At 44.7% G+C, this 27220-nt stretch overlaps 1 protein-coding gene and 1 long non-coding RNA gene across 2 annotated transcripts; one reads left to right on the forward strand and one right to left on the reverse strand.

Moving 5' to 3' along the window:
- Positions 1-5868: 5868 nt before the first annotated feature.
- On the forward strand, positions 5869-6599 carry LOC309363208 (uncharacterized protein; the record flags this gene model as incomplete). The annotated part of the gene is made up of 2 exons (XM_081899314.1): positions 5869-6068; positions 6120-6599. The coding sequence occupies exons 1-2, from the start codon at positions 5961-5963 to the stop codon at positions 6597-6599; spliced, it is 588 nt and encodes a 195-aa protein (XP_081755440.1). The 5' UTR covers positions 5869-5960.
- Positions 6600-25253: 18654 nt separating this feature from the next.
- LOC309365422 lies at positions 25254-26986 on the reverse strand. The gene is made up of 3 exons (XR_014166131.1): positions 26894-26986; positions 26287-26378; positions 25254-25396 (listed from the first exon to the last, which is right to left on the reverse strand). It is a non-coding gene; the product is annotated as an uncharacterized lncRNA (long non-coding RNA).
- Positions 26987-27220: the final 234 nt, after the last annotated feature.

The following is a 27220-nucleotide window of genomic DNA, read 5'->3' on the forward strand; positions in this document are numbered from 1 at the left end:
ATGTTCCTCAGGTTCCCTTCCAACTTTCTGATTTATGATTCTATAATATATAAGCTGAAAGGAAGAATGGGTTGAATTTGGCAAGAGAGAACAGTTTGAGTTTTGTATGCAGCTGAGGAAAAAGGTTGCTAGATGTTAGGATATTTCTGTTCCACCTTAAAAGGGAGCAGACTTTGTGAGTCACAGAGTCTGCGTATTTCCTGTTCACAGGATGTTTCTGTTGTGTCTCTGCTTTCGTTTCTCTCTCTGTGCCTGAACACGCAAGCAGGCAGTCATGTTTTTTCCTTTGTTCTGACCAACGCTGAATAAACTTCTAAATAATGCTCTCCTGCGTGCATCTTTCACTGTGCGAATTCTGCTGATAGAGCGTGCATCAGCTCTGGAATGTGGCAAGCTATTTTCTGGAGCTCGTGTCGCTAATTGCTGATACTGTATCTACGGGAGATCGATGGATCGTCCGGAGGCGACGTGGGGGCCATGATGGGCTTTATCTCCCTGGCAGTATCCCAACACTAGCAGTTGCAAGTGGTTTGCACTCAGACACTTGGAGAGTTACTTTAAGTCTGCTTCCCACCTACTCAGTCTGTATATTTGTGCAACAACATTTTCTTTGGTATATTTGTACAACAACATGTGCTACAAACGCACTGCAAATATTCACTATCCGCCCTCTTCTCACATACCCCTACATCTCTCTCCCAAACTCCCTCTCTCCCCCGATCTGTCCCTCTCTCTCTCACACACAGGTGCCTGCAGAAAGTTGAGGGTGGGATTTTCGGGGGGGGGGGATAGAAAAGGTGGAGCAGCCTAACTTCCACCGAAAAGAATGTTGTCCGTACATTTTGCGTCATATCTCGGGTTCCAAAAATGCTAGAAATCTGCTCTCTCTTTTTAAAGCGAAAGATAGGAATTTGGGGGCAATGCTTCACCCTGGGGCCATCAGAGAAGGGGCTGGGTTGGGAGTTCCTGTGCTATCCTTCCTACTCCTATTCCTCATAGTGACGCAGATTCGCCACATAGGAATTCAGTGAGTGTGAGAGATTCTTTCCCAGTGAGAAGGCTGCTTCCCCCCAATTTAACCATGAGAGATCAGTGACTTGTACCTACTAACTGATTTAGGCTTGTCCCGTGTCGAGAAAGGTCTGAGCAGTTTTTAGTGTGCCCCACTGCTTCCCCCAGGTGTTACCGGGAAATTGGAAGAGCCTCTCCTTTCCACACTACGAGCCAAAGACAAAGAGAATCTGCTGCACATTACTAAATGTAGCAATTCACTGATAAACGCATCTATGTACTGGTTCAATGGGAAAACCTTTGAAATTCTTAAGAAATCACTCTTCAATATTCTCAGTTCCAGTGGCATTTAGAACCCAGGGAAGTGAGGTACAAGAGGAGAGGTTAGTGAGCCCACCATAATCCCTGAGATCAGGACGATATCCTGCCCAAGAGTATCAGACTTGACTCAAGGACCAGGGAACTGTAAATGCTTTTCTTTGTACTGTGATGGAGTAAGTGTGAAAGACTATATTTGAGTGACGGGGCATGTCTGGTGTTAGAATTCCTGCTCCGTGATTGCAGTCATGGGATTTTTGTCTATCACATGACGGTGTATGTTTTGACTCCACAGAGTGGGAAGTGACGGAGACAGGATGTTTGTGTTACTGTGTTCCGTGAAGTTCCGGGACTATTGCCCTTTGTTCTTTTTCTCTTTGCTGTCTGATGCTAGAGAGAGAAGGAGCCATGTTGCAGTGCTCTCTCTGTGTTTATATGTAAATAAAGTAGATTAGCCAAAATGCTGAGTTGCTGAGGTCTGTTACACAAGCTGTGTAACAGACTCTGCGGATCCCTAAGTGTGCCGATGTCTGTTGGCATCGGTCGCTGTGATGTTCGGGCTGAAGAAAGCTTTTGAACGAACGACCAGGAGGGAGAGAACATGCCAGTTGGGCATGTGTCTCTGCCAGGGTCCTACTCAAGTGTAGAACAAGCTCCTGACATCTGGATCTCAGGTTCTACCTGAGACCACACCTTTTTCTGTGACATATCTATGATGTCTTGATGATGCATCCTGAGATGTATTATGGGAAACTTTGAAATACGGATGTAAACATTGTTTGGGGCTGCTGGCTGCTTCGTCTTTGTGCTAGTGGGGCGCCTACAGGCTCCTGTTTTGCTTCTATCTCCTGGGTGTAGTCTCTTGCTTGTGACCCCCAATCTGAACCTATGGGAGCCAAGGTTAGGCGATTGTGGGGTGCTCCAAGTACTCCCTTATACACAGGAAACCTGCTCTTTACCTCTGAATTGGAGCAAATGTCAATCCACAGAAAACCCGATGAACATTTGCTCCAATTCAGCAGTAAAGAGCGGGAGGGAAATGTGGACAAGCCCAAGGCTGTTAATCTATAATATAGATTATTGTATTTAATATTAGATTATTGTATTTTAATATTCTGTTGGAAGCTGCCCAGAGTTGCTGGGGAAGCCCAGCCAGATGGGCGGGGTATAAATAATAAATTATTACAATTATTATTATTATTATTATTATTATTATTATTATTATTATTAATTAGACTTGTGTACAGGCGATATACTCAAGGCTATATACAACCCTGTGCTAGCCATAAAGGTATTGCTGCAAGTTAAATGAAGGGTTTCAGCCAAGGAGGTTATGAGCTCAGGACTTTACACTGAGATTGTTTTAAAGTGCTCCTCGCATCCCCTCTGAGTTTGCTCGAACATGACCTGTATAGCTTTTTCCTCCTCTCATCTTTGAGTAACTTTGGCCAAACCTCCCTTGATGCATTGTGCTTCTAGACCGGGAACACTTTACAGAGAGGTGCTTGCGGAGAACACGGCAAGGGCACAACATGATGTGCAGGACCAGACATTCCTGCGTCACCTCTCCTCTATGATCTAGGAAGACTAGGATTGGGGGACGTGTGGCTGGGTGACTAGGACAGCAAAGGTAAATATCAACCTCCTTCTACCATGATGACTAGCAAGCCGCTGCCAGCTCTGCAGAGAGTGACTACCGCATACAGGTCAGATAGTTGTTCATTTCCTTGACTTCTGGTGTTCCACAGGGCGGGTGCTACTACCGAGAAGGCCCTCTGCCTGGTTCCCTGTAGCTTCACTTCTTTGCAATGAGGAAACCGCCAGAAGACCCTTGGAGCTGGACCTCAGTGTCTTTGCAGAACGATGGGGGTGGAGATGCTCCTTCAGGTAGAATAACTACCAGGACATGCCAATAATTAGACAGAGCAGTATTGTTACATTTATTTATTAAAATCTTCCACAGACAAATATATATATATTTGAATAAATACATCCTGGCTAGATTGTACATTCCAGAACACCTCCATTTGGGATTCGTAGCCGGTGGTGTTGTTAAGATGTGAGGCAGGTGTTTAACAGAACAGAGCCCAAACTTGTCACACACACACAAAAATAAAATATAGAGAGGTAGCTAGGTTGGCCCGTTAGAAACTTCCAAAAATTCATCTTGGGGCAATACTTTTTTATTAGAACAATAACAATACCACAAAATAGTATGGAGTATGCAAGTTTCAAGTGCTCCATCACTCTTCACCAGATGGTTAAAAAAAATAATGCAAGGGAACTTGGAAGGGGTGGGGTGGGAAATTATATTATATAGATATATGTTTGGCTGGTGGTATTCCAGGTATCCAGGTCTGCATCTTCTAGAAAATAAGTGCCACATTTTTAACCAGTGCTTTTCTTCTAGAAAAAAGAGGGGCCGGTACTGCATACCCTTTCAGTACCCCCAGAAAAAGTACTGAGTATGGGAGTTAACTGGTCAGGATTAGCCAGTATACTGCCTGTGCCCAAGCAAGGATTTTAAACCAGGTTTCCCAAGTTCTCCATTTGAGCTCTGCTAATTCTCAGGTCACCAGCTTTGTGCTTCCACATTCCTGTCCATATTCTTTATTTCTGCTGAACAACATGCTCGGCTCTGAGATCAAGTGAGCTCAGTTGGCTGCACAAAGTAGAAAGAAAACAGGCAAATAATCCCAGTAGATTTCACTGGGTTCCTTTCTAGAGTCATTTTGCGACTAAATGTTTTGGGGATTCCACTTCTGCCCACTGGAGGAGTCTTTAGATGCTTGGGAAGAAAGCTTCGGGAGCGGACCGAATTCTGCAAAGCTGCTCCGAAGAAGCTTATCGCTGTGAGCGGCTGCGGGTGAATCTCCTTTCCTTCACCACCGACTGCAATTCCGAAAACTCTGGAGGAAACTGTGGGTTCGGTAAACTGGGAGGGTTTGGTTTTGAGTGTTGTAGCTCTCTGCCCTTAGGGAGTAGCAAATCTACAGAGCAGAAACATCAAGAAAGAAAGATACATTGCATGAGTATAAGAAGTAGAGCAGAAATAATAATAATAATAATAATAATAATAATAATAATAATAATAATAATAATTTATTTATACCCCACCCATCTGGCTGGGCTTCCCCAGCCACTTCCAACAAAATATTAAAATACAGTAATGCATCAAACATTAAAAGCTTCCCTAAACAGGGAAGAAACAGCATCCGTAGCTATTAAAACGATGACTTCTATCATTGGGACAGAAGAAGATTCCTGCTGAATTAGGTCAATGGCCCATTGTGGTCCAGCACCCTGTTGTCTGCTCTCAACCAATCACACAGAACTTCTAAAAACACATTTCTGCTCTCCATTCCTGTGTTTGTTGTTGCTGGGTGACTTTCTCAAACCCTCCAGCATTTCTCCGATGGAAATAGAGCCGTCCTATTCCGTACCCTCCAACATTTCTCCCATGAAGACAGGGATGCCCTGCCACAGCCTCCAACATTTTCCCCGTGAAAATAGGGATGTCCTAAGGAAAAGGGGGACATTCCAGGGTCAAATCAGAAATGGCTTCTGCACACCCGGAACTGTCCCTGGGAAAGAGGGGTACTTGGAGGGTCTGCTTTCTTGCGCCACCCATGTTCCTTACCAAGCAGCCGAGGAAAACCACGAGAACAGTTCCCAACACAGCAGATACACTGATCAGAATGATGGCCCAAGCAGGCAGGCCTTCGTCCCGTTTGGGGTTTTCTGCAAAGAAAAGATAAGGGTTATGAGTCAGGCATTAACAGAACTATGCACATACACGCTCCTTTTGCGGGTTACCATAATGAAGAGGGAAGGCCAATGGCCGGCCAACAATTTATTGGAAAGCCACAGGTTCCCATCCCTGGTGTTGACTGCACCGTGCATGCATTTAAAGCGCATTCGAAAAGATGGAATGCGACTCTAAGACCCGACTACGAATGAATGTCAACGACGTTGAAGGAAGTCTAAAATGTACAAGAAATGTTGAAATTTGGATTTGATGTATATATAACGGAATTTAATAAAATTTTTAAAATGCAAAAAAAAGAAAAGAAAAAAAAAAGCGCATTCGATGCATAGTGAAAGCAGATGGCTTTCGGTTCATACCCTTAGGATGTTTCTCCTCATGCCCATCCAAAATCTGGGTTGCTGCAATTGCCACCCGCCAGATTCTACTAGTAGTGCCTTCTGGAGCAACCGAGGACAAGTCTTTCAAATATCTGAAGACTGCTATCATGCTTCTCTCCCATTTTCTCACAACCAAGCTACACAAACCTAGTCCTTCCAGCTGTGAAGAGGAAATGCCTCTCACAGCCTGTGCCATTTCAGGCTGCCAGTGAGGGCTTCTATATCTGGGCCTCCAGTGGAAAAAGCATATCCCTGCATGTAGGAAAAGAATACGCCAGGGAAACACCCAGGTCAAAGCCTTCTTCACATAATGTCTTTGTCTGCACAAATATTTAAGTCTAATATGGGGACCTTAAGTGCTGTGTTGTAATACCAATAAATAATCCTACCTGTGGTAGCATTTGATGCCGAAGTTAAATCTGTGGTTCCAGAACTCATTGTAACATTGGCACCAGGGGTGGGGACTGTTGTGCCTGTATCGGAGGATGCAGTGCCCCCTGAAGCTGAGGTGCCCGTTCCAGTGGCTGCTGAGTCCGGTGTGGCAGTGCCAGAGGTTGCTGAAGAGGAGGTGCCTGTGCCAGAGGTTTCTGGGGGTGATGTGGGTGCACCAGAGGTTTCTGGGGGTGATGTGTCTGTGCCAGGAGGTGATGTGGGTGCGCCAGAGGTTTCTGGGGGTGATGTGGGTGCTCCAGAGGTTTCTGGAGGTGATGTGGGTGCACCAGAGGTTTCTGGAGGTGATGTGGGTGCGCCAGAGGTTTCTGGAGGTGATGTGGGTGCACCAGAGGTTTCTGGAGGTGATGTGGGTGCTCCAGAGCTTTCTGGAGGTGATGTGGGTGCACCAGAGGTTTCTGGAGGTGATGTGGGTGCACCAGAGGTTTCTGGAGGTGATGTGGGTGCACCAGAGGTTTCTGGAGGTGATGTGGGTGCGCCAGAGGTTTCTGGAGGTGATGTGGGTGCACCAGAGGTTTCTGGAGGTGATGTGGGTGCGCCAGAGGTTGCTGAGCCTGGAGTGGTTGCGCCAGAGGTTTCTGGGGGTGATGTGGGTGCACCAGTGGTTGCTGGAGCTGGAGTGGTTGCACCAGAGGCTGCTGGAGCTGCTGTGGCTACTGGAGCCAAAGTGGTAGCTCCAGAGGCGGCATCTATAAAATACGATTAAACTTTATTAAAAACGTTTTAGAGGCATAATTCTAGTCCTGTTGAGAAGTTTGGCTATGCGAGTGCCTTTACATCTCCCTTTACATGACACCTCTGCATTGCAGGAATTTTAGGCTTTCCATATGTCAGGAAAATTTCTGGCATGTCCTGGTTTTCAGGTGTAAAAGTGGTGTCAGCAGCTGCTGAATTCCGAAACTCGACTGTCGTACAACTTATACAAAATGTAGTGGCTTTAGCTGCTAGTCGACAGCCGAAAAGTGACACTAGAGTAGAACACGGATGAAGATCCTGCTCGCCTTCCTTAATGGCTTTAAAGTCCTTCCGACAAAAGTGGCCACTATGTCTTCATCGCATGTCAACATGCCAGACATTGGCCTGATCCTAGCAAGGCGTTCCTGGCTTGGAAGTAAACCAGACAGGGCAGATACCGTATTTTTCCGTGTATAAGACTATACCCCCCGTATTTTTTCAAGTTTAAAATTGGGGGTCACATGGATAGTGCATATGGGGGATTTCTTTATTTTGAGCCCCCCAAAATAGGGGTCGTGTTACACAGTGTGTGTGTGTGAGAGAGAGGGGGGGAGTGTTATACATGGAAAAATATGGTAATTTCCAGGCTGAAATTGAGGGAGTTTATCAAGACAACGCATGATTGCTGCCATTGTGGGCTGAGCAAGATGAGGATTGCTTTTGGAGAGCAGCTTAATTCTCGAAATGGATCACTGAGATATGATTACAGTGGTACCTCGGGTTACATACGCTTCAGGTTACAGACTCCGCTAACCCAGAAATAGTACCTCAGATTAAGAACTTTACCTCAGGATGAGAACAGAAATTGTGCTCTGGCGGCGCGGGGGCAGCAGGAGGCCCCATTAGCTAAAGTGGTGCTTCAGGTTAAGAACAGTTTCAGGTTAAGAACGGACCTCCGGAACGAATTAAGAACTTAACCTGAGGTACCACTGTACTGCCAGAAAGGTTGAATAGGCATTCAATTGGATGGGGGAAATAAAGGCTGACATTTTTATGTCAACAAAATGCTGGGCAAATGGAAAGAAAGGATGAGACCCGCATTCACAAGCAGTACCTTTCCCATGTTAAACACTGATCTGGATGCATCCTAACAAATTCCTTATGGCATGAGCTTTTTGGGGCTATAGTCGGGGTGCCAACGCCAATAAAAAATGGGGTGGTGGTGGTGGCTGGTAAGTCCCACGCCACATAATCAATCACACAATTTGAATGGCACTTCCCATCAACATTGAGGGATACCGGCCTCCTCAAATATTTTACTGGGGAGGGACAAAGGGACTTCGGCCCCTAGGAGTTGGCTCCTATGGTTGCAGCAAACCTGCTCTTGATTTGAGTGACTTTTTTTTATTTGTAAGTCAGTTTGAAGAACTCCTTGGGGCTACAAAACCGGATCCTAAATAAATATTATTATTCTTTAAAACACACACACCATTTTGAATACGGGGTTATATACGGTGCCCACAAATAACTCCCTCCCCCAAAAATACACATAATAGAAATTTAGATTATTTTAAGCTTTTCATATTTCAAAAGAAAGAATACTTGCTTCATGAGGGCTAGAAACCTTAAAAAAACACACATATTTGTTCTGGAAACTGGTGATTTCTGCAGGACGTTCTGGGATCAAATCAGAAACTGGAACGGCTTCTATAAATCTGGGACTGTCACTGGAAAATAGGGACACATGGAGGGTCTGCTAGGTACCCAATCCTCCCACTGATTCTCTCGCTAATACTCTCCTCATTTGCCGTAGGAGAGAAGCAAGGAGCTGTAAGTTTCGTGCTTCCCTTGTAAGGTCTGTTTTCCAACCCACCTCTATTTTTAGGTAGGATTCAACTGCACGCTGGCAAATTCAGATTATGCAATTATAGTTGATTGGGAGGTCTTGCACAACACGTCCGCTTCTCCAGAAGAACCTGACGTTTGCAATAAAAAAAGCGATGGGGGAAATGCGCTAGGAAGTGTGGACTAATGCTTGCTTTGATTCAAATTTATCTAAGCTCCCTTGCAAACAAATCAGAATGAATGCTGAACAGAAGAGCTTGTCTGGAAGCACCATGGAACCTGGGAATCTAGCATGAAGAAGATCTAGAGGCAAAAAAAATCCTTACCTGTCAGGTTAAGAAACAACAGCAAAATAATCCACAAGGAACGCTTGGACAATTTCGGCAGGTGGTCCATTGCGGCTTTAGCAGTGTGAGAGTCTGGAAAAGCTCTTCCACAGCTGTCGCATTTATAACAGGTGGGCCAGACTAAATGTGCCACATTTGATTGAGAAGGTGTGGCACACCTTATTCATCTTAATGGACGGTCTCTCCACGAAGGGCAGGGCTGAGAATGAGTCTTTGTAAGAGCTGATATGATTAATCTTGCCCTTTGTTTGTTTTGTGACGAAAATAGGAAATAACTCTCTCGACAAGATGAGTGGAAGAGTTTGTGAATGCTTCTCTCCCCCCCCCCCACAATGCAAAAAATAAATAAATCCTCAGATGTGGTTTCTATAAAAAGTGAGCATGCGTCAAGCGATTGTTAAGAGGGTGAACAGGAAAAAAATCATTTCCAAATGAGCAAGAAATGACGACTCACACATCTCAACACTCCCCCCCTCAAAATTGCTTACATACCAGGAGAATGGCAGGAGAGAGAGAGAGAGAGAGAGAGAGAAAGAGAGAGAGAGAGAGAGAGAGAATGAGAAACCACTTGTTACAGAAGAGGAGGAGAGTGAGAATTTAGTGACGGGAGAAACTGGAATCAAATTTGTTCTAAGGGTTACGTTGCAGAAAATATTTTACAGTGCATACTTGTGCAAGCATGTATGAACACACATACACACAAATGCAGGGACATGCAGAAGACTGGTTAAAATGTCACAAGAGCAGATATAGAGGCTCAGCTTCAGGATCTGTCCTTCCAGTGAGCACTCAGGGCATAGAATTGTAGAGTTGGAAGGAATCCAATGGTCACCTAGTCCAATCTCCTAGAATGTAGGGATCACTTCTGAAGAGCCCCTGACAGATGGCCATCCTACCTCTGCCTTGAAACCTCCAAGGAAGGAGAGTCCACCACCTTCTGAGGTAGCCTGTTCCACAGCCAAACAGCTCTGTACAGTGTACAGTGGTACCTCAGGTTACATACGCTTCAGGTTACAGACTCCACTAACCCAGAAATAGTGCTTCCGGTTAAGAATTTTGCTTCAGGATGAGAACAGAAATTGTGCTCTGGTGGTGTGGCGGCAGCGGGAGGCCCCATTAGCTAAAGTGGTGCTTCAGGTTAAAGTGGTACTTCAGGTTAAGAACAGACCTCCGGAACGAATTAAGTACTTAACCTGAGGTACCACTGTATAGGGTTTAATTATGTTTGACCAAACTGTGGGAGGCAGTGGAAAACAGGAGTGCCCGGCGTGTTCTGGTCCATGGGGTCACGAAGAGTCGGACACGGCTAAACGACTAAACAACAACAACATGTTTTTATATATGTTGTAAGCTGCCCAGAGTGGCTGGGGCAACCCAGTAAGATGTATGTTGTATAAATAGTAAAATTATCATTCTGGAATGCGGCATCCCTATTTTCATTGGAGAAATGTTGAAGGCTATGCTATTGCTTCCCTTAATCTGGACACTCCACTTCTGCCTATATTCTGAATGTATTGAACATTTCACATTTTCCTCTTCTTATTTTACTGTTTTAGGTTTATTATTTGTGTGTTGACTTTATGTAGCTTTTCCTTTTTTTAAAAAAAAGCACCTGGAAGAATAAGTTGAAAACATAGACTCATGAGAATGCAGGATATTATTGATGGAAACAGGCCAATAGCAAGAACTTTCTGTATCAGGAAGATTGATGAAAATGCAGGTATGACCAGGACATTTTGCTCTATGAGATGTCACAGGATATGTTCCAATCTTCCCAGTCAAGCTGGCCATGTTATTTTTGGCTCCCGTGGAATGGCAAACGTCTCCATCTCGACTCCCTGCAATGGCTGGCCAAGTTATGCTATAACCTGAGTCAGAAAATCCTTCAAGCATCTCTCTCTAGGACTAAGACTATAACAACAGTAGTAGTAGTAGTGATAATGGCAATGACAACAGCAATAATAACAAAAATTTTGAAACAGACCATTTGCTGCCCTGTCATGACACCCAAAATCAGTTGCCTGAGGCAGCTGCCTCACTTAGCCTCTTAGAAGCAAAACGTTTAGGTATAATTTGCTATAATTTTTTGGAGGATTTGTTGTGGCTGAAACTGCCGTTTCCAAACAGAACTGCTTCTTTGAAGTTTGGGAGCATTTGTTCTCAAGGATTCTGGAGGCGATAATAACTGAGACTTATGCGGAGTCATTGCAGAGCCGAGGAGGAGAGATGTAGAGTTGCAATCTGCCTTTCCTGTTAACTCTGGAAAATAATTAACACTAATTGGGCAGTTGAGGAAAAGTCTCAGGGTTGCCCATCAGGAAGCGTGAAATGAGGGCTTCTGAAAGTTGTTCCCCCTACATTTTGAAGGCCTTGGAGATGCTATGTTATCTCACCTCATTTTTTACACCCAGTGCCTTTTTTATTTTTAAGAAAAAGGGGTGCTGGTACTCACCATGAAGGAACTTAAAAAATTGGGGGGGGGGGAGTGCGGGTACTACATATCCTTGAATATCCCCAGAAAAAGCCCACTGTGTATTCATCAAGAAGATACCTTGAGAGCGGAATATGAGATCAGAAATTTCTTCCCAGAGAATGGGAGTTAAACACAGACAGAATTTGGAGCCAAACAAAGTGGTGGTGAATTTACTTGAAATTCTGGTTTATCAACTTCAGCGGGAGAAAGGCAGGCAGGATGTGCTGATTCTTCCCTAGAAATAATATATTACCTATAGGACAATTAATCAAGCTTGCAGAAAATGGCCAGCGGCAGAGACAAGATCCAGCCACCTTCGCCAACTTCTGATATTGCTTCTTTGTCGGAGCAGGAAACAAAAGATGACCGGGTTTTGGCAGTGATTCAGATGACTAGGGAATATCCACCTTTGTGGGGTGAAGCACGGCGCGTGAACCCAGGTCACCAGAGGTAAACATGGATCCAGCTTGGACAGATGGAAGACACCACATGAATCCACAGATTCAAAAAAGGTTTATTTAACACAGACGTGTGACTTGGGCAGCAGGGCAAGGAAGTCAGGGGACCCAACTCTGTTGCTCCTTTCCTTGACATAAAGAAACCCCAAACTCTCAATAAAGAAATTTAAACTCCAAATGAGGACACATGGATGACGAGGGAGTCAAATGGGTCTAATGGAAGATAAGGAGACAGCAGAAAAGTTGAATTAATTATTTGCATCTGTCTTCCCAATGGAAGATATAGGGCAGACCCCAGTGCTTGAGGTGACTTTTGTAGGAGAGGAATCTGAGGAGCTGAGACAGATGGTGGTGATCAGAGATAAATGGAGAAAATAAAAACTTGACAGACAGCATCCGAACAAGCATAATGAAAGAACTCAGCTGTGAAATTGATGTTCTAACAAAAATATAGAAAAATATAGAAAATATGGAACTTGTTCCTCAAATCAGCCTCCATAACTAAGGAGTGGAAAGAAGACATTGTAACACCAGTTTTTAAGAAGGGGTCAAGAGAGGATCCTGAAAATTACAAGCCAGTTATCTTAACATCTATCCTGGGGAAACTGGTGGAAAGTATTGTTAAGGATGGAATAACCAAGCATATAGAAGATAAAGCCTTGCTGAAGAACAACCAGCATGGCTTCTGCAAGGGCACGTCATAGAATAATAGAATTATAGAGTCTTAGAGTTGGGACCCCAAGGGTCATCTAGTCCAATCCCCTGAAATGCCGAAATTACAGCTAAAGCATCCACGACAGATGGCCATCCAACCTCTGTTTAAAAACCTCCAAGGAAGGAGAGTCCACAACCTCTCATGGGAATCTGTTCCACTGCTGAACAGCTCTGTCAGAATTTTTTTTTGAATGTTTAGTCGCAATCTCCTTTCTTGCAACTTGAAGCCATTAAGTCCTACTCTCCAGAGCAAGAGAAAACAAGCAAGCTCCCTCCTCCATGTGACAGCCTTTAAGATATTTGAAGTAATCATCATCATCATCATCATTTATTATTTATATGCCACCCATCTGGCTGGGTTTCCCCAGCCACTCTGGGCGGCTTCCAACAAAAGATTAAAAAGATTATCTTCTCTCAGTCTCCTCTTTTCCAGGCTAAATATGCCCAGCTCCTTCAAGCTCATAAGGCTTAGTTTCCAGACCTTTGATCATCTTGGTTGCCCTCCTCTGCACACATTCCAGCTTGTCTGCATCCTTCTTAAGTTGTGGTGCCCAGAACTGGACACAGTATTTCCAAGTGTGGTCTGATCAAGGCAGAATAGAGTGTTATTATGACTTCCCTTGATCTGGACGCAAGACTTCTGTTCTTGCATCCTAGAATAGCATTAGCTTTTTTTTGCTTCATCACACTGTTGACTCATGTTAAACTTGTGGTCCACCAAGACCCGTAGATTAGATTTTATAGTTTGAAGGGATTTTTATATTAAAAAAAACAATTTTTGCATTGTATTTCTTGTAGAGACAGTTGCAGTTAAGTGGAATATAAATTGTTCAATTAAATAAATACATTGGGGGGGGAGCAAGAGGTGGGGGAAACAATGCACATATTCCATGTTTTATGGGAAAAGTACAAACTAGTGTGTAAGCTTTTGAGTTCTCCAGGATTCTTCTTTGTTTCTCTATATTCCTTCTGTCAAGGAAGCTGTGCATTTTTGCTACAGATAGCACACCCTCCAACATTCTTCCAATGAAAATAGGGGCATCCTATTCAACAACAATAACAACAACAACAACAACAACAACAACAACTGTTTTACTATTTATACCCTGCCCATCTAACCTGGTTGCCCCCCACTACTCTGGGAAACTTCCAACATATCTAAAAACATAATAAAACATTTTAAAAGCCCCTCTCTATACAGTGCTGCCTTCAGGTGTCTTCTAAAGGTTGTATATTTACTTATCTCCTTGGCTTGGGGGGTCGCACAACTCCATCCCCTCCAACATCTCTCCCATGAAAATAGGGGCATCCTAAGGAAAAGCCACGCATTCTGGGATCAAATCAGAAACTGGGATGGCTTCTGTAAATCCAGGACTGTCCCTGGGAAATAGGGACACTTGGAGGGTCTGAGATAGAGGCAAGCCTAAGTCACAGATGGGTTTAGAATGCTGGACTTTGGCCTGACCCCACAAGACTCTTTTTATGTTCTTAACCACCATTATGTTCATCCTTCCCAGAAGCCCTCAGTGCAACCTAAAGCCTTTGCGGCACCCAAGAGAGTCTCCTTTTAATGTCTGCTGCTTCCTCTCACATTCCAGCTCAAGACCGTGACCAGATGCAGACTCCTTGACTTCAGCCTCATTCGACTCCTTTCACTCCCTCCCACGCATCACCGAATTGTGTGAAAGCTTGCACAATATTGTGTTGACATTTTGGTTGGTTCGAGAAAGGTGGATTTTGGAATGCTCTTTGTGGTTGCTTCCTCTCAGCGTTGCTGTTACTTGGGTAGCTGGCTCATCCAACTTCAAAATGGTGGCTCATCCAACTTCAAAATGGCATCATCCAACTTCAAAATGGTGGCTGGGAGATGGAGAAGAGAATAACTATTTAAATATGGAGCCAAAGGAGCCAGCCCTATGAGTCCATGGAGGGTCTAACTTTCCAATACAGCTCTTGAGGGAGTGGGAGGATGTAGAGAGAGTTTTGAGATAGTTGCTGAGGTGTTACTCTCCTCTGATGATTTAGTCCTAGTTATGTTTGATGACAGCTCCTTTTCCTCAGTAATTATGTGTTTTTTAAGCACCTGACTCTGCCATTTCTATTACTTTGGAACAGAATTAACACTTACTCAATAGTGAAAGTACAATGCACAAACAAAGACTCTGTTGGCTGATGGGTACCTGCCACATTCCAGACATTGTGTGGTTCCAGTAACGTTACCTTATCTACCAACTTCAGTAGCTCTCGGACACTCCAAATGCCACCTGAAAGGAATGATGCAGTTTTTCATTTTTGCCTTGGGGTGGCTATTATGAGATATGGGTGGGTAGGTATGTACCAGTCAATATAACTGTATGCAGGGTGGATAAAAATAAATGATTTTTTTAAAAAAAATCAGATTTTTTTAAAAATCAGATTTTGTAATTTATTAAAATTGAATTTTTTAAATTTAAATTGGGTTTTTAAAATAAAATGCTTTTGGAGGAAAAATCTTTCTAAAGATAGTTTTTTATTTAAGTTACATTATAGTCCAAAGGCTATTCATCAAGAAATAAGGATTTGTTTAAGTTTCTCATGTGTGCTAAAACTCAGTCTAAGTTTTTTTAAAAAAATTGTTTAACCATATTAGTTAACAAACATGGATACATGTGCTATAATGCTATTGTTTTAGTTAAATAAATTGTTTAAATTGTTACTAAGGAAATGATTATTTTTCTCCTTCCAATAAAGTACAGCAGAAAAGTTGTCCAAATACAGTTAACTTATTAAACCTCACAACAGTTTCATAATTATCTGTCTGTGTATTTCTAATAGTATAACCAAATCAGTAATTTTTTTATATAACTGTAAAAACTACTCTGAAATTTTTTTATTCCAAAAATGAAACCTTCATCTGGTTGTAAATATCAAGATTATACCAGCAAGAATGAGTCTTTCGGGGGGGGGGGGAATGATTTACCTGTAAATCAATTCCCGACTTTATGCATATTGAAATAGTTCAAAAGAAGAATCAACATTTACTGACACTGGTGTCTGTGTGGGGAGGGCAAGAGAGGAAATTCCATGCCACCCCCTCCCCTAATCTTGGATATATTTATTTTAATGTACACACACACACACACACACACACACACACACACACACACACGCAGCTAGTCAACGAGAGGTTTAAAGTGATCTCCAAGTTAAAGTTTAAAGTGATCTCCAAGACCACTCCTATAGAGAGTGGCTGCCAGACTCAAAGTCTTTGCATTTTTATGGAGGTGAGCAGGCAGCTCAGGGGAATGCTTCTGGCTTTGATCTAGGCTGCATTCAGATGGCCCTTTATTCTGTGCATGTAGCACTCAACGTGTGTGCATTGAAAGAGAGAGAAAATAGCCAAGTACCAGAAGAGGAAGGCATGCAAATATCCCAACTAGAGATACTGAGGCAGCTACAAGTACAGGACAAGCTAAATGGCAGCTGAAGTACACATTGAAAGCACATCCTTTATCAGATGAGTGAAAAATTGAGCTCCTTACATAATGCTGGATGCAGACAGAAAGTTATGGCTTCAGGCATGCTAGTACAGGACCAAGAACATTTTGGCCTGCATGGTTTTCTAAATATTTCCCGTGGTTAGCATACTCTACTGTTTTGAAAGGTCTTGTATCTCACTATTGCATTTTATTTCCCCAGCCAGCAGAACAATGGATGCAGGGCACATTCATTACCAAGGTTTGTACCAAGTACAAAGATTTCAATGACGCTGCAAGAAAGCATTCACAAAGTTTGTGCCATAGGGGTTCACATGAAGATGCTTCTCATTTCCTATCTGGCACGAGCAGGAAAAAGGTTTCAACTGAATAGCATCTTAATAAGTCATACACAGGAGCATATCAAGGAAAATAAACAGAAGCTGTGGTAGTATCAGTCACAACTTGCTCTCCGTGATGAGACTAGTTTCACAGCTAACATGGTAGACCTTTTAGAGTTTCATGTTTGTGCAGGGGATGAAATGTTTTTTGTTCGTTTTTTAAATTTGAAAGCTGGGGCACATCTGCAAGAATGCAGAATGCATGAATAAAGTTGTGTGGCCAAACTTCAAGGGAAGAGGTTATTGTGAGGGCTTGTGCTTCCATGAGAGTCTCCGTTTTGGCAGATGAAACAGCAGGTGCCTTATTTCTGGCCCAGAGCCATCTCAAGGTATAAGATTCGTCGATGGAAATGATGGAAATGCATCTGTACAAAAGGAATTCCTTGAGTTCATTTCCATTTCAGAACAAACTGCAGCAGGCATAGCCAGCACAATCTTACCTGTTTGTTCTGATTTTGGACCAGATCTCAATGTTTGTTAGACAAGGATTTAATGCTTGTTCAACCATGGCAGTCAGTGTCAGGATGGCCGAGTGGTATAAGGCACCAGACTCAAGGCTCATATCCTTCCCAGGCTCCGGGTGTTCTGGTCTCCGAATGGAGGCGTGGGTTCAAATCCCACTTCTGACACATCCTTTGGGTGGCACTGTGGGTTAAACCACAGAGCCTAGGAATTGCTGATTGAAAGGTCGGCGGTTCGAATCCCCGCGGCGGGGTGAGCTCCCGTTGCTCGGTCCCAGCTCCTGCCAACCTAGCAGTTTGAAAGCACCTCAAAGTGTGAGTAGATAAATAGGGGGAAGGTAAATGGCATTTCCGTGTGCTGCGCTGGTCCTGGCTCACCAGCTGCAGCTTCGTCACGGTGGCCACGTGACCCGGAAACTGTCTTCGGACAAGCGCCAGCTCCCGGCCTCTTGAGCGAGATGAGCACGCAACCCCAGAGTCGGTCACGACTGGACCTGTTGGTCAGGGGTACCTTTACCTTTACCAACCATGGCAAGAAATGAAGCACAAATCTGCTCATCCTAAAGACTTAGGATTTGTACACATTTAACCTTTAGACTCACTTTTTGCATACCCACATGCAGTGTGCCCCTTGGGGGCTGAAGAATATGGAATTGACAGGTGGAATATGGAATTGACAGGTAGGCTTTGGCTCAGGCACTGGGTGTGAATACAACATCAGGTTTTTGCATGGACAGGCGGAGTCCCTCCCAACCCCAGGCGACCCCCGAGCGGATTAATGACTCAAGACAACGTGCTTTGGGATTAAAATTGGCCACAACTTTATTAAGTTTCAGATGTAGGGAGATCCTGGCTCAGGCATTGGGCGTTTATCCTTCCCAGTCCCCAGCCAGGGATCTGGGAGACATCAGGGTTATCCAGAATGTGTGGGGATTGGGGTGGCTCTGGAGAACATATGTTCAAGCAGAGAGCCCGTCCCCCATTTCGCCACCATCTCAGCGTATGGCCAATGCCTCCCCTCAAGACCCCTTTAACGGGGAACCCTGGGATCACTGCTGCAAGGGGGGCATGGGTCACCGCTTCACGCCCCCCCCCATTTAGGAAGACAGACTAAAGGATTCTGCCCAAGGCCTGAAACCACAAAAGTTTTGACGTTGTGCTACGGGGAAGGCAAAAGCTGCCAAGGTAGGAAAATTCCTTTCTGGCCCTTCAACAGCGACCATGACGTAGCAGCGCCCGCATACCTGTGGAGAAGAGGTTAACCTGCAAAAGGAGACTTAACTGAGGGAGGGCAGGGTGGGAGAAGCTCTGGAGCCAACTGACGGTTTGCAGGTAAGATTCATCTTCTGTTGTGTGGGCAGGGCGGTTCCTCCCCCTACCTGGCCAATCCCCTGGCAACACCTCCCCAGGCGGGATTGGGCGATGGGCTGAGGTAGGCAGAGACCTCCAGTTATCTAGCCTGGGGAAGGCAAAGCCAGCCCATACTACTGGGAGCCGCCCTGGGATCTGGGGGGCTGCGCACGACCACACAAAAGGCGCCCCCTATTTGATGTGGGGAGCTGTCATTGCCTAATGGCTGAAATTTGAACAGGGCGCTGCCTGGTTATAGCCCCCTCCCCCGAGAGGCAGGTCAACTAAGCCGGCCCTCCCCTGGCAGCCACTGGAAGTTCTATGGCCTGTCTGCTTTCCATATGGCTTCAGGACAGAAACTTCCACACAGAGCCTTTTACCAGGGTTCCCTGAGATATCACATCTGCCTGAGGAAGGGTGATGCTGGCCTCAAAGGCAGCCAGCTGAAATCCTCCAGCGGTGGACCAGAGGGGAGACTTCTTCACTCAGGTCCACCACCGAGATTCCGCCCCCACCGTCTCCCCCAATTGGCTGGTTGCAATTTGAATGTTGGCGGGCTATCCCACCATTCCCTGCAGTCCAGCTGAGGTCAAGGCCAATGGCCAGCCAGTGGGAAGGCTGTTTTCCTCTGCCCAGGGGTCCTCATGCTGAGCTGCCACCATTGTCCACCCTGGAGTTGGCTAAGTGATTTTTCCATGGATGCTTTAGTTGAGGTTCCTGCATTGCAGGGGGTTGGACTAGATGGCATTTGGGGTCCCTTCCAACTCTACAATTCTGTGATTCTATGATTCCAGGCATTGGTCCATGCTTGTTGGTATCTGAGTGTGGTTTTTGTTGTTGCCCCGAGCTTTAGCCCCTGAAAACCTGCTCTTTAAAGCTGAACCAGGGCAAATGCCAATTCAAAAAAGGGCACTCGGACATGGAGCTTTAAATTGTGAGCCATGCCTGGAAGGAGTGGAGGAAAGCTAAATGTGGATAAGCCCTTAATCTCAGTGCAAATGACCTGAACAACATAAGTGATGTGCAGTTTATACAATTAAAGCCACTGGAACATTTTCCCATGACATGGTGGGACAAAGGGAAAACCTCTTGGACCCATGCCTAGAAGTTACGGACCCAAGCTAAGTGTGGAGGAGCTCACACTCTGTTATTACAATGGGCATTTTTACAGCACTTTCCCTCCCAGTTACAACATACGCAACTGAATGATCTTTTTACCACTTTGTGCAGGCTGAAGACATGGTTGCATTCCACAACGAGTGAAGTTTAGTTGCCTGGCTTGTGTTTGTTGACTGTTCAGGGAGAAATGTCAAAGGACAAATTTATAAGATGTGTCATTGACTGCTTTGACCGAGACCCTGAAAGACTCCAGTTTTTATTTAGGGAATGGCCCACTTTGTATCATACAGTGGTACCTCAGGTTACATACGCTTCAGGTTACAGACTCCGCTAACCCAGAAATAGTGCTTCAGGTTAAGAACTTTGCTTCAGGATGAGAACAGAAATTGTGCTCTGGCGGCGCGGCAGCAGCGGGAGGCCCCATTAGCTAAAGTGGTCCTTCAGGTTAAGAACAGTTTCAGGTTAAGTACGGACCTCCGGAACGAATTAAGTACTTAACCTGAGGTACCACTGTATTTTGCTTTAAGTGAATGGGAGACAAGCATTGACAAAGAAGTCTGGCTGGTTTCAGACTTCTGGCATTCACCACAGCCCAGGCAGTTTCTGTATAAAAGTTTAGCTTTACGTTGTTGTTTTAAATTTGGCTTAGAGTCTTACAGTCTTGTTGTTCAATGAACAGACTGAAGCTTTATGTCTTTCCAGGGCCCAGCTCTGTCAATTGTTAAATGGACAAATAAAGCCATTTGTTAAAAGATCGTTCTGAAATGTATAATCCCATACAGGCACAGCCCAACATTGTATCTTGTTGCTTCCTTTCAACACCACGGATTGGTGTGTGGAGTTCAGTCGTATAAAGGCAACAAGCTGTAGTTACACGTCATAGACCTTGCCCATCCCCTAAAAACATTGTTTCTGCAAACACCTATGTTTACTGGGTAGCTGAGGAAGAGATTTTAGGCAGCTGTTCGCTACCAGGAAGTGACATCTTGTAAGGGTTTGGAAAATGTTCCGGATTTCTATTCTTACCAGGCTTTGTGCTAGATCCCAGAATTTGCTGTGATCACAGTCCCATGCCGAAATATCCATGAATAAACGAAACAGAATTATTAATGCAATGGTTCTCTGAAATCAGAGTAACGCTAGATGTGGTGGTGGTTCTGTTTGTTCTGAGTATTGTGTACACACATAGGTTTTTTTTTAATCCCTTGGCCTTAAGGAACATATTTATTTACTTATTTTCTTATGTTTATGCCATGGAACCCAAGGCACTGTACACGTGGTTCCCAGGTGGCCTCCCAGCTGGGCACTGACCAGGCACAGGTGGCTTAGATGCAACAAAGTGGTAGCCTTGTGTGTCTTCATGAGGAATTCCATAGTCAGGGTGCCGCTACAGAGAAGGCCCTGTGGCTTCAGACCGTATCATGGAAATGGATGGCATCTTGAGAATTGACAGGACCTAAATGGAGGAAACAGAGGGGAGGGGAAGAGGCCACTCACACTGGTAGCCAATGTGGTCTCTTCTAGCTGTTGTGGGACTTTAGCTACTATCAGCATAGCTAATAGTCAGGGCTTATGTATGTTGTAATCCAAGGAAGACAAAGATAATATGGGCACAATTTTGCATTCTCTAGGACCTTTTGTTTAGATTACTGACATGGTGGTCCATAAAATGCAGCTAGCACAGAACACAACCAGCATGGTATATCTGGTATTTCTGTGGTATCCAGTGTAACAGATGTTCTGTGAAACTTGCACTGTCTGTCTATATGTTACCAGACCTAATTCAAGGTGTTGCCATTAACATGGCCAGCCCTGTATATCTTGGGACGTAGGTATATGATGGCAGAGGCGTAGGAAGGCCAGGTGGTATCCGGTGCGGAAAGTTTCTTGTCACCTTCCCCCCACATTGATATAATTTTTTTTTGCTTGCAAAAATAGTTTTACGTTATTTCATATTTTCTTACAAAGGAATGTGGATTATGGGCCTCTGATAACAAGGAGGCGACTGTGGACAGATACTTAAATCTACAGGATGGATTGTGTTTTGGCTCCACTGAACTGAAATTTCAGCCTTCATGACATATGAAAATGGCCACGTAAACAGTTATTTTCATGGAGGAGGGTCAAGATATTAACTGATATGCATGACATTTCAGATATAGCTATATAATCCCATGTGTAGTAAGATAAGACCTTTGGAGCAGGCATTTTCACACACAAAAAAGTTTTTTATGAACCACCCTAGTAGGGCAGTAATTGTTCCTTGATAATTTGTCACCCCCCTCCATGATGGCACCCGGGGCGGCTTGCCCCCTGCCCCCCTTCCTACGCCCCTGTATGATGGAGACCCTTTCCCTCATAACAGCCTGCTCAGGTGGTGAGGTCAGACAGGCGGGTGGGCAGGGGAATCTCCTTGCCCCACTGGCAGGTACAGCTCAGTGCATGACAGGGCCTTCTCTGTAGTGGCACCGTGACTATGGAATTCCCTTCCTCCTGAGGCACAAACAGCCACAACATGGTTAGGATTCCACTGAGGAATGACGATGCACTTATTCTCCCAGGACTTTATAGGATTTGATTCCTTTGAGTAGTACTCAACCACATTTTGCTAAGAGTAGGTCCAGTGGCATTTAGCGCCTGCTAAGAGACGCAGGTGGCGCTGTGGGTTAAACCACAGAGCCTAGGACTTGCCAATCAGAATGTCGGCGGTTGGAATCCCTGCGACGGGGTGAGCCCCCGTTGTTTGGTCCCTGCTCCTGCCAACCTAGCAGTTCAAAGGCACGTCAAAGTGCAAGTAGATAAATAGGTACCACTCAGGCAGGAAGGTAAACGGCGTTTCCGTGCGCTGCTCTGTTTCACCAGAAGCGGCTTAGTCATGCTGGCCACATGACCTGGAAGCTGTATGCCGGCTCCCTCAGCCAAGCGAGATGAGCGCCGCAACCCCAGAGTCAGTCACAACTGGACCTAATGGTCAGGGGTCCCTTTACCTTTAAGAACATTATTGTTTAGACAAGCCTGCCCAGATGCTTAGAAATGCTGATGTGAATTTTAATCTGCTTTAGCATTTGAACTTATTGTTTGTTTTAATGCATTGTAACCCCCCCCGCCCCAATTTTATGGTTTTATCTTTTTGTAAACCTCTGGGGATTATTATTTTTTTGTAACAATCAAGCAGTGTATAAGTTTTATGAAATAAAATAAAAATACATATTAGTTAATGAACATTGCCAAATCAGTCCCATTACTTTCAGTAGGTCTACTCAAGTAAAACCACATTGAATAAAAATACAAACGTCTATAGGACTGCATGTTACCTAGCCCCGTTCTAATGACGTATTGAGGTCATGGGTGCCGCCTTCTAAATAATACATTCTTTACTTGTTTGTAAACCATTTGCAAAGTGTCTGGCATTCTCATAACTTGACTTTAGTGACACCCTAGCAAGAAATTCTTCTTTTTCTGTAATGTGGATTTGCACTTACTTGTCCTGCCCTGTCACCAGGCTGGCTAGAAACACAAGGTGGAATTAGTTAGGGTGGGAAGAGAGATCACGTGTGTCTCCTGGGTTCAGGTGCTGGGGGGCTGAAATATTTGGGGCTTGGAGTCACAACAGGAAGTGACTAGGAAAAGGCAGAGTCGAAAGAGAAAGCACGTCCTCCTTATTTTATTTGATCATCCCCAGTGAAGCTGATCTTTACGCAGTTATTTCAGCCACACTAAGCTAAACAGGACGACAGTACTCTAGTGAGCCAGAGACTGAAACAAAACGAAACTGCCCCCACAAATTCTCCTCAAATTTCTCCTTTGTAATTTTCAGGTGTGAATAATCTCCAGGCCTTTAACATCTGCTGAATATTCTTTCATTCTTCGATATCATAATTTCAGTATTTGGCCCTGATCCATATTTGTTTGAAAGGAAGAGCCACTGAACTCTGTCGGACAAGTAAGCATACATATGGGACGCGGGTGGCGCTGTGGGTTAAACCACAGAACCTAGGACTTGCTGATCAGAAGGTCGGGGGTTCAAATCCCCACGACGGGGTGAGCTCCCATTGCTCGGTCCCTGCTCCTGCCAACCTAGCAGTTCGAAAGCATGTCAAAGTGCAAGTAGATAAATAGGTACCGCTCCGGCGGGAAGGTAAACGGTGTTTCTGTGCGCTGCTCTGGTTCGCCAGAAGCGGCTTAGTCATGCTGGCCACATGACCCGGAAGCTGTATGCCGGCTCCCTCGGCCAATAAAGCAAGATAAGTGCCGCAACCCCAGAGTCGGTCACAACTGGACCTAATGGTCAGGGGTCCCTTTACCTTTACCTTTAAGCATACATATCCCACTGGGGCTTTAGATATTGCTGATGTCTTCCATTGATTTCACTGAGGATTAATTATGACTAACGTTAGCTGTGATGGGGCTTTGATGTTTCAGGTGTTATTAATATGATAATTGTGTGTGCCATGCTTCCATCACTCCACTAATGGGCCAAAACTGTGTTCCACGCAAGGCAAGATCGCGGGGTGGGCCAAGGTACACATTTTCTTTCTATGGAATAATGTATACGACTGGAATTTACAAGATAGTGCCTATTTTTGACGGGATAATAAGGCAGAACCAGCAGAACTTAGACAAATGAAAGAACCAATTTATTTATTTTTGCTGCTTTGATTCTCCACCCCAAGACTTTACAATACATGGAAACACAGAACATCTACAACTCACAGAGAAATCGTTAGCTAATACTTGTTTAGTGCAGTTCCCAGTTCTGCCAAAATGGACAACGCCTCTAGTCTATGCCTCATGAACTGCCCAAATGGAGAAAATGTTAAAATACTATATTTTAAAATGATTTTTGTCAGAAAGATATGTCTTTAAGAGTGCATTTTTACCATCAGAGGCAAGCCCCACTAGGTTCAATGGGGGCCGATTTCCGGAAATGGTGTAATGGACTTCAAACTAAGTCCTAGTAAGATTGTATTGTTCAGTACTTCAAAGGTTTGGATCAGATAATCCAGGGAATGGAGACTAGACTATTAGCACATAAACTGAACCCAATAGACCAGGGGTCAGCAACCTTTTTCAGTTGTGGCCTGGTCCACTGTCCCTCAGACTTTGTGGTGGGCCGGACTATATTTTGGGGAAAAAAGTACAAATTCCTATGCCCCAGAAATAACCCAGAGGTGCATTTTAAATAAAAGGACACAGTCTACTCAGGTAAAAACACGCTGATTCCTGGACCGTCCGCAGGCCGGATTGAGAAGGCGACTGGGCCGCATACGGCCCCCGGGCCTTAGGTTGCCTACCCCTGCTCTAGACACATGAGAACTAGTTTATTATAGTACCGCAATATGTGAGGACTGCGCTGGTGGGTCCCCAGCACAAATCTCACCTTAGCCACAGTTCCTGCAGCCTCAGTCCCTGCTTCCCCCCATCTGCAAAATGGGGCTAATAATACTGACCTACCTGCAGCAGGACTACTACCAGGATAAAACATGCAAAGCACTTAAAATGCACTATGCAAATGCTATGTGGTACAGATGTCTGAGAAACCAAATATCCCAAACCTTAAGCAAGCAACAATTTCCCATGGGGATTTACTCCTTATTCGGGAAGCCGTGTGGACACAGCTTCCCATGAAATAACCCTACAGACCTGAATGTGTAATACAAACACTGCAGAATCAGTTATTATATCCCCTACATTAACAAAAATACCTTAAGTCGTTGTCAGTTGGAAGCCAGCCCTTTTAGCACTTACATCTTTCTCACTGCTGCCACCTAGAGGTAGTTGCTACTGCTTGTTAGCAGCTGGAACCAATTGCTGTTCCAAGCAGTACCGATTTTCTCAATAAATAACAAAAATAATAAATATGTGTGTTGGCGGTATTGCTAACCATAAGAGCTTCTCAATAAATTATCACCTGATACAGAAGGTTTAATCAAGTCAGCACAGAAAGTGTGCCGGGAAGACATCAGAGTCCCTTGCTATAAGAAGCCATAATTGTTGGAACCAACAATTGTTGGCTGGAATTGTTGGCTGATATCTTCACAATCCAGGGACGCCTGAACCCTCTGCTGGCTGTTCCTCCTCCTCCAGCTGAAATCTTGGATGCTCCGGCGCATAAAGTGGGTTTGGTATACGTTGTAAGATTCAGACACAGGATTTTGCAGGCAGTAGATGACCTGCAAGAGATCGCAACACAAGGAAGGGAGAGTGAGCCAGAGGGCAAATAGGAATCGGTCAACACTGGTGATAGCCCAGTATACCTGAAGGAGCATCTCCACCCCCATCACCCAGCCCGGACACTGAGGTCCAGCTCCGAGAGCCTTCTGGCAGTTCCCTCACTGCGAGAAGTGAGGTTACAGGGAAGCAGGCAGAGGGCCTTCTTGGTAGTGGCGCCCGCCCTGTGGAACGCCCTCCCATCAGATGTCAAGGAAATGAACAACCATCTGACCTTTAGAAGACACCTGAAGGCAGCCCTGTTTAGGGATTTTTAAAAAATGTTTACTGTTTTATTGTATTTTTAATATTTTTTTGGAAGCTGCCCAAAGTGGCTGGGGAAACCCAACCAGATGGGCAGAGTGTGTGTGTGTATGTGTGTATGTACAGTGGTACCTCTCATTACAGATGCTTCAGGTTACAGACGCTTCAGGTTACAGACTCCGCTAACCCAGAAATAGTACCTCGGGTTAAGAACTTTGCTTCAGCATGAGAACAGAAATTGCGTGGCAGCGGCGAGAGGCCCCATTAGCTAAAGTGGTACCTCAGGTTAAGAACAGTTTCAGGCTAAGAAAAGACCTCCAGAACGAATTAAGTTCTTAACCCGAGGTACCACTGTATTATGTATGCATAAATAATGAAATGAAATGAAATGATTATAGCTGTTACCCAAGACAACTTTCACCAGATGTTTTTTTGTCTGTGAACTTTGGCTTTTTCTAGCTGGAGCCGCACCATACGGGTGGGAAAGAAACTTTGACTCTCTTACACCCTCCCATATTCCTCTGACGTATCCCAGTCCCTCGTGCCCATCACAGCATCTTCTGCAGATGGCAACTTCCTCCACCCTTACCATGCATCCGATGCACATCAGGAGCACGACACAGAGCACAACGGCTGGGCCGAGGAGGAGAGGAAGAGCCCATTGTGGGAATTTATTTCCTGCTGGGTTGAAGAAAAGAGAAAGCATAAATAAAAAGTATCTTTGAAATAGCTGGAGATAAGGAATGCACCTAGATATGACTGGGATATGCCCAGCAGTAGGCAAGGCATGATGGCTGATTTCTATTTGAATCCAGGGCTGTGCCTATGGAGAAAGCACAACCCGCTTGGAGTGTGATGCTGGCAACCCCTCCATCATAGGCTCAGGTTGTATATAGGTGTAAATAAACCATATATCCTAAAGACACCACCATCTCCTCTATGCCTCGTTTCGAAAAGAAAACACTAACCCTGGGTAAGCGTCTGGAACCCCTGGAATCTCACACTGCTCAGAGATTGGGGCAGCGTGTGACAATATTGTTGTTGTTTAGTTGTGTCCGACTCTTCATGACCCCATGGGCCAGAGCACACCAGGCACTCCTCTCTTCCACTGCCTCCCGCAGTTTGGTCAAACTCATGCTGGTAGCTTCGAGAACGCTGTCACTGTGTGACAATATACTTGAATGAAATAAACTTACCAGCAGTAGTGATAGCTGTCTGAGACGTTGCTGCTGCTGATTTTGTGGTAGACACACCATTGGCTCCAGATGTTCCACTGGGGGCGGTTCCAGCTGTTGAGCAAATGTATTGTCATGTTAATTTCTGCCGTGCATTCTGTTGTGCGCATTTAATGTTTTTCCCAGCTCTTCAACACGGTATCATCCTTGTGCCTGCCAAGAGATGCTGTTTCTGGCATGGTTGTGGTAGTAACACAACAGGAGGTCTTGTTTCTGGCCACAAAAGCAGTAGTAGCTTGGATGGTGAACAGGCGAAAACTTGCTTCCATATATGAAGCTTGAAATTGA

This window comes from Podarcis melisellensis (assembly GCF_964234715.1).
Source record: "Podarcis melisellensis genome assembly, chromosome: 2".
Taxonomy (NCBI): domain Eukaryota; kingdom Metazoa; phylum Chordata; class Lepidosauria; order Squamata; family Lacertidae; genus Podarcis; species Podarcis melisellensis.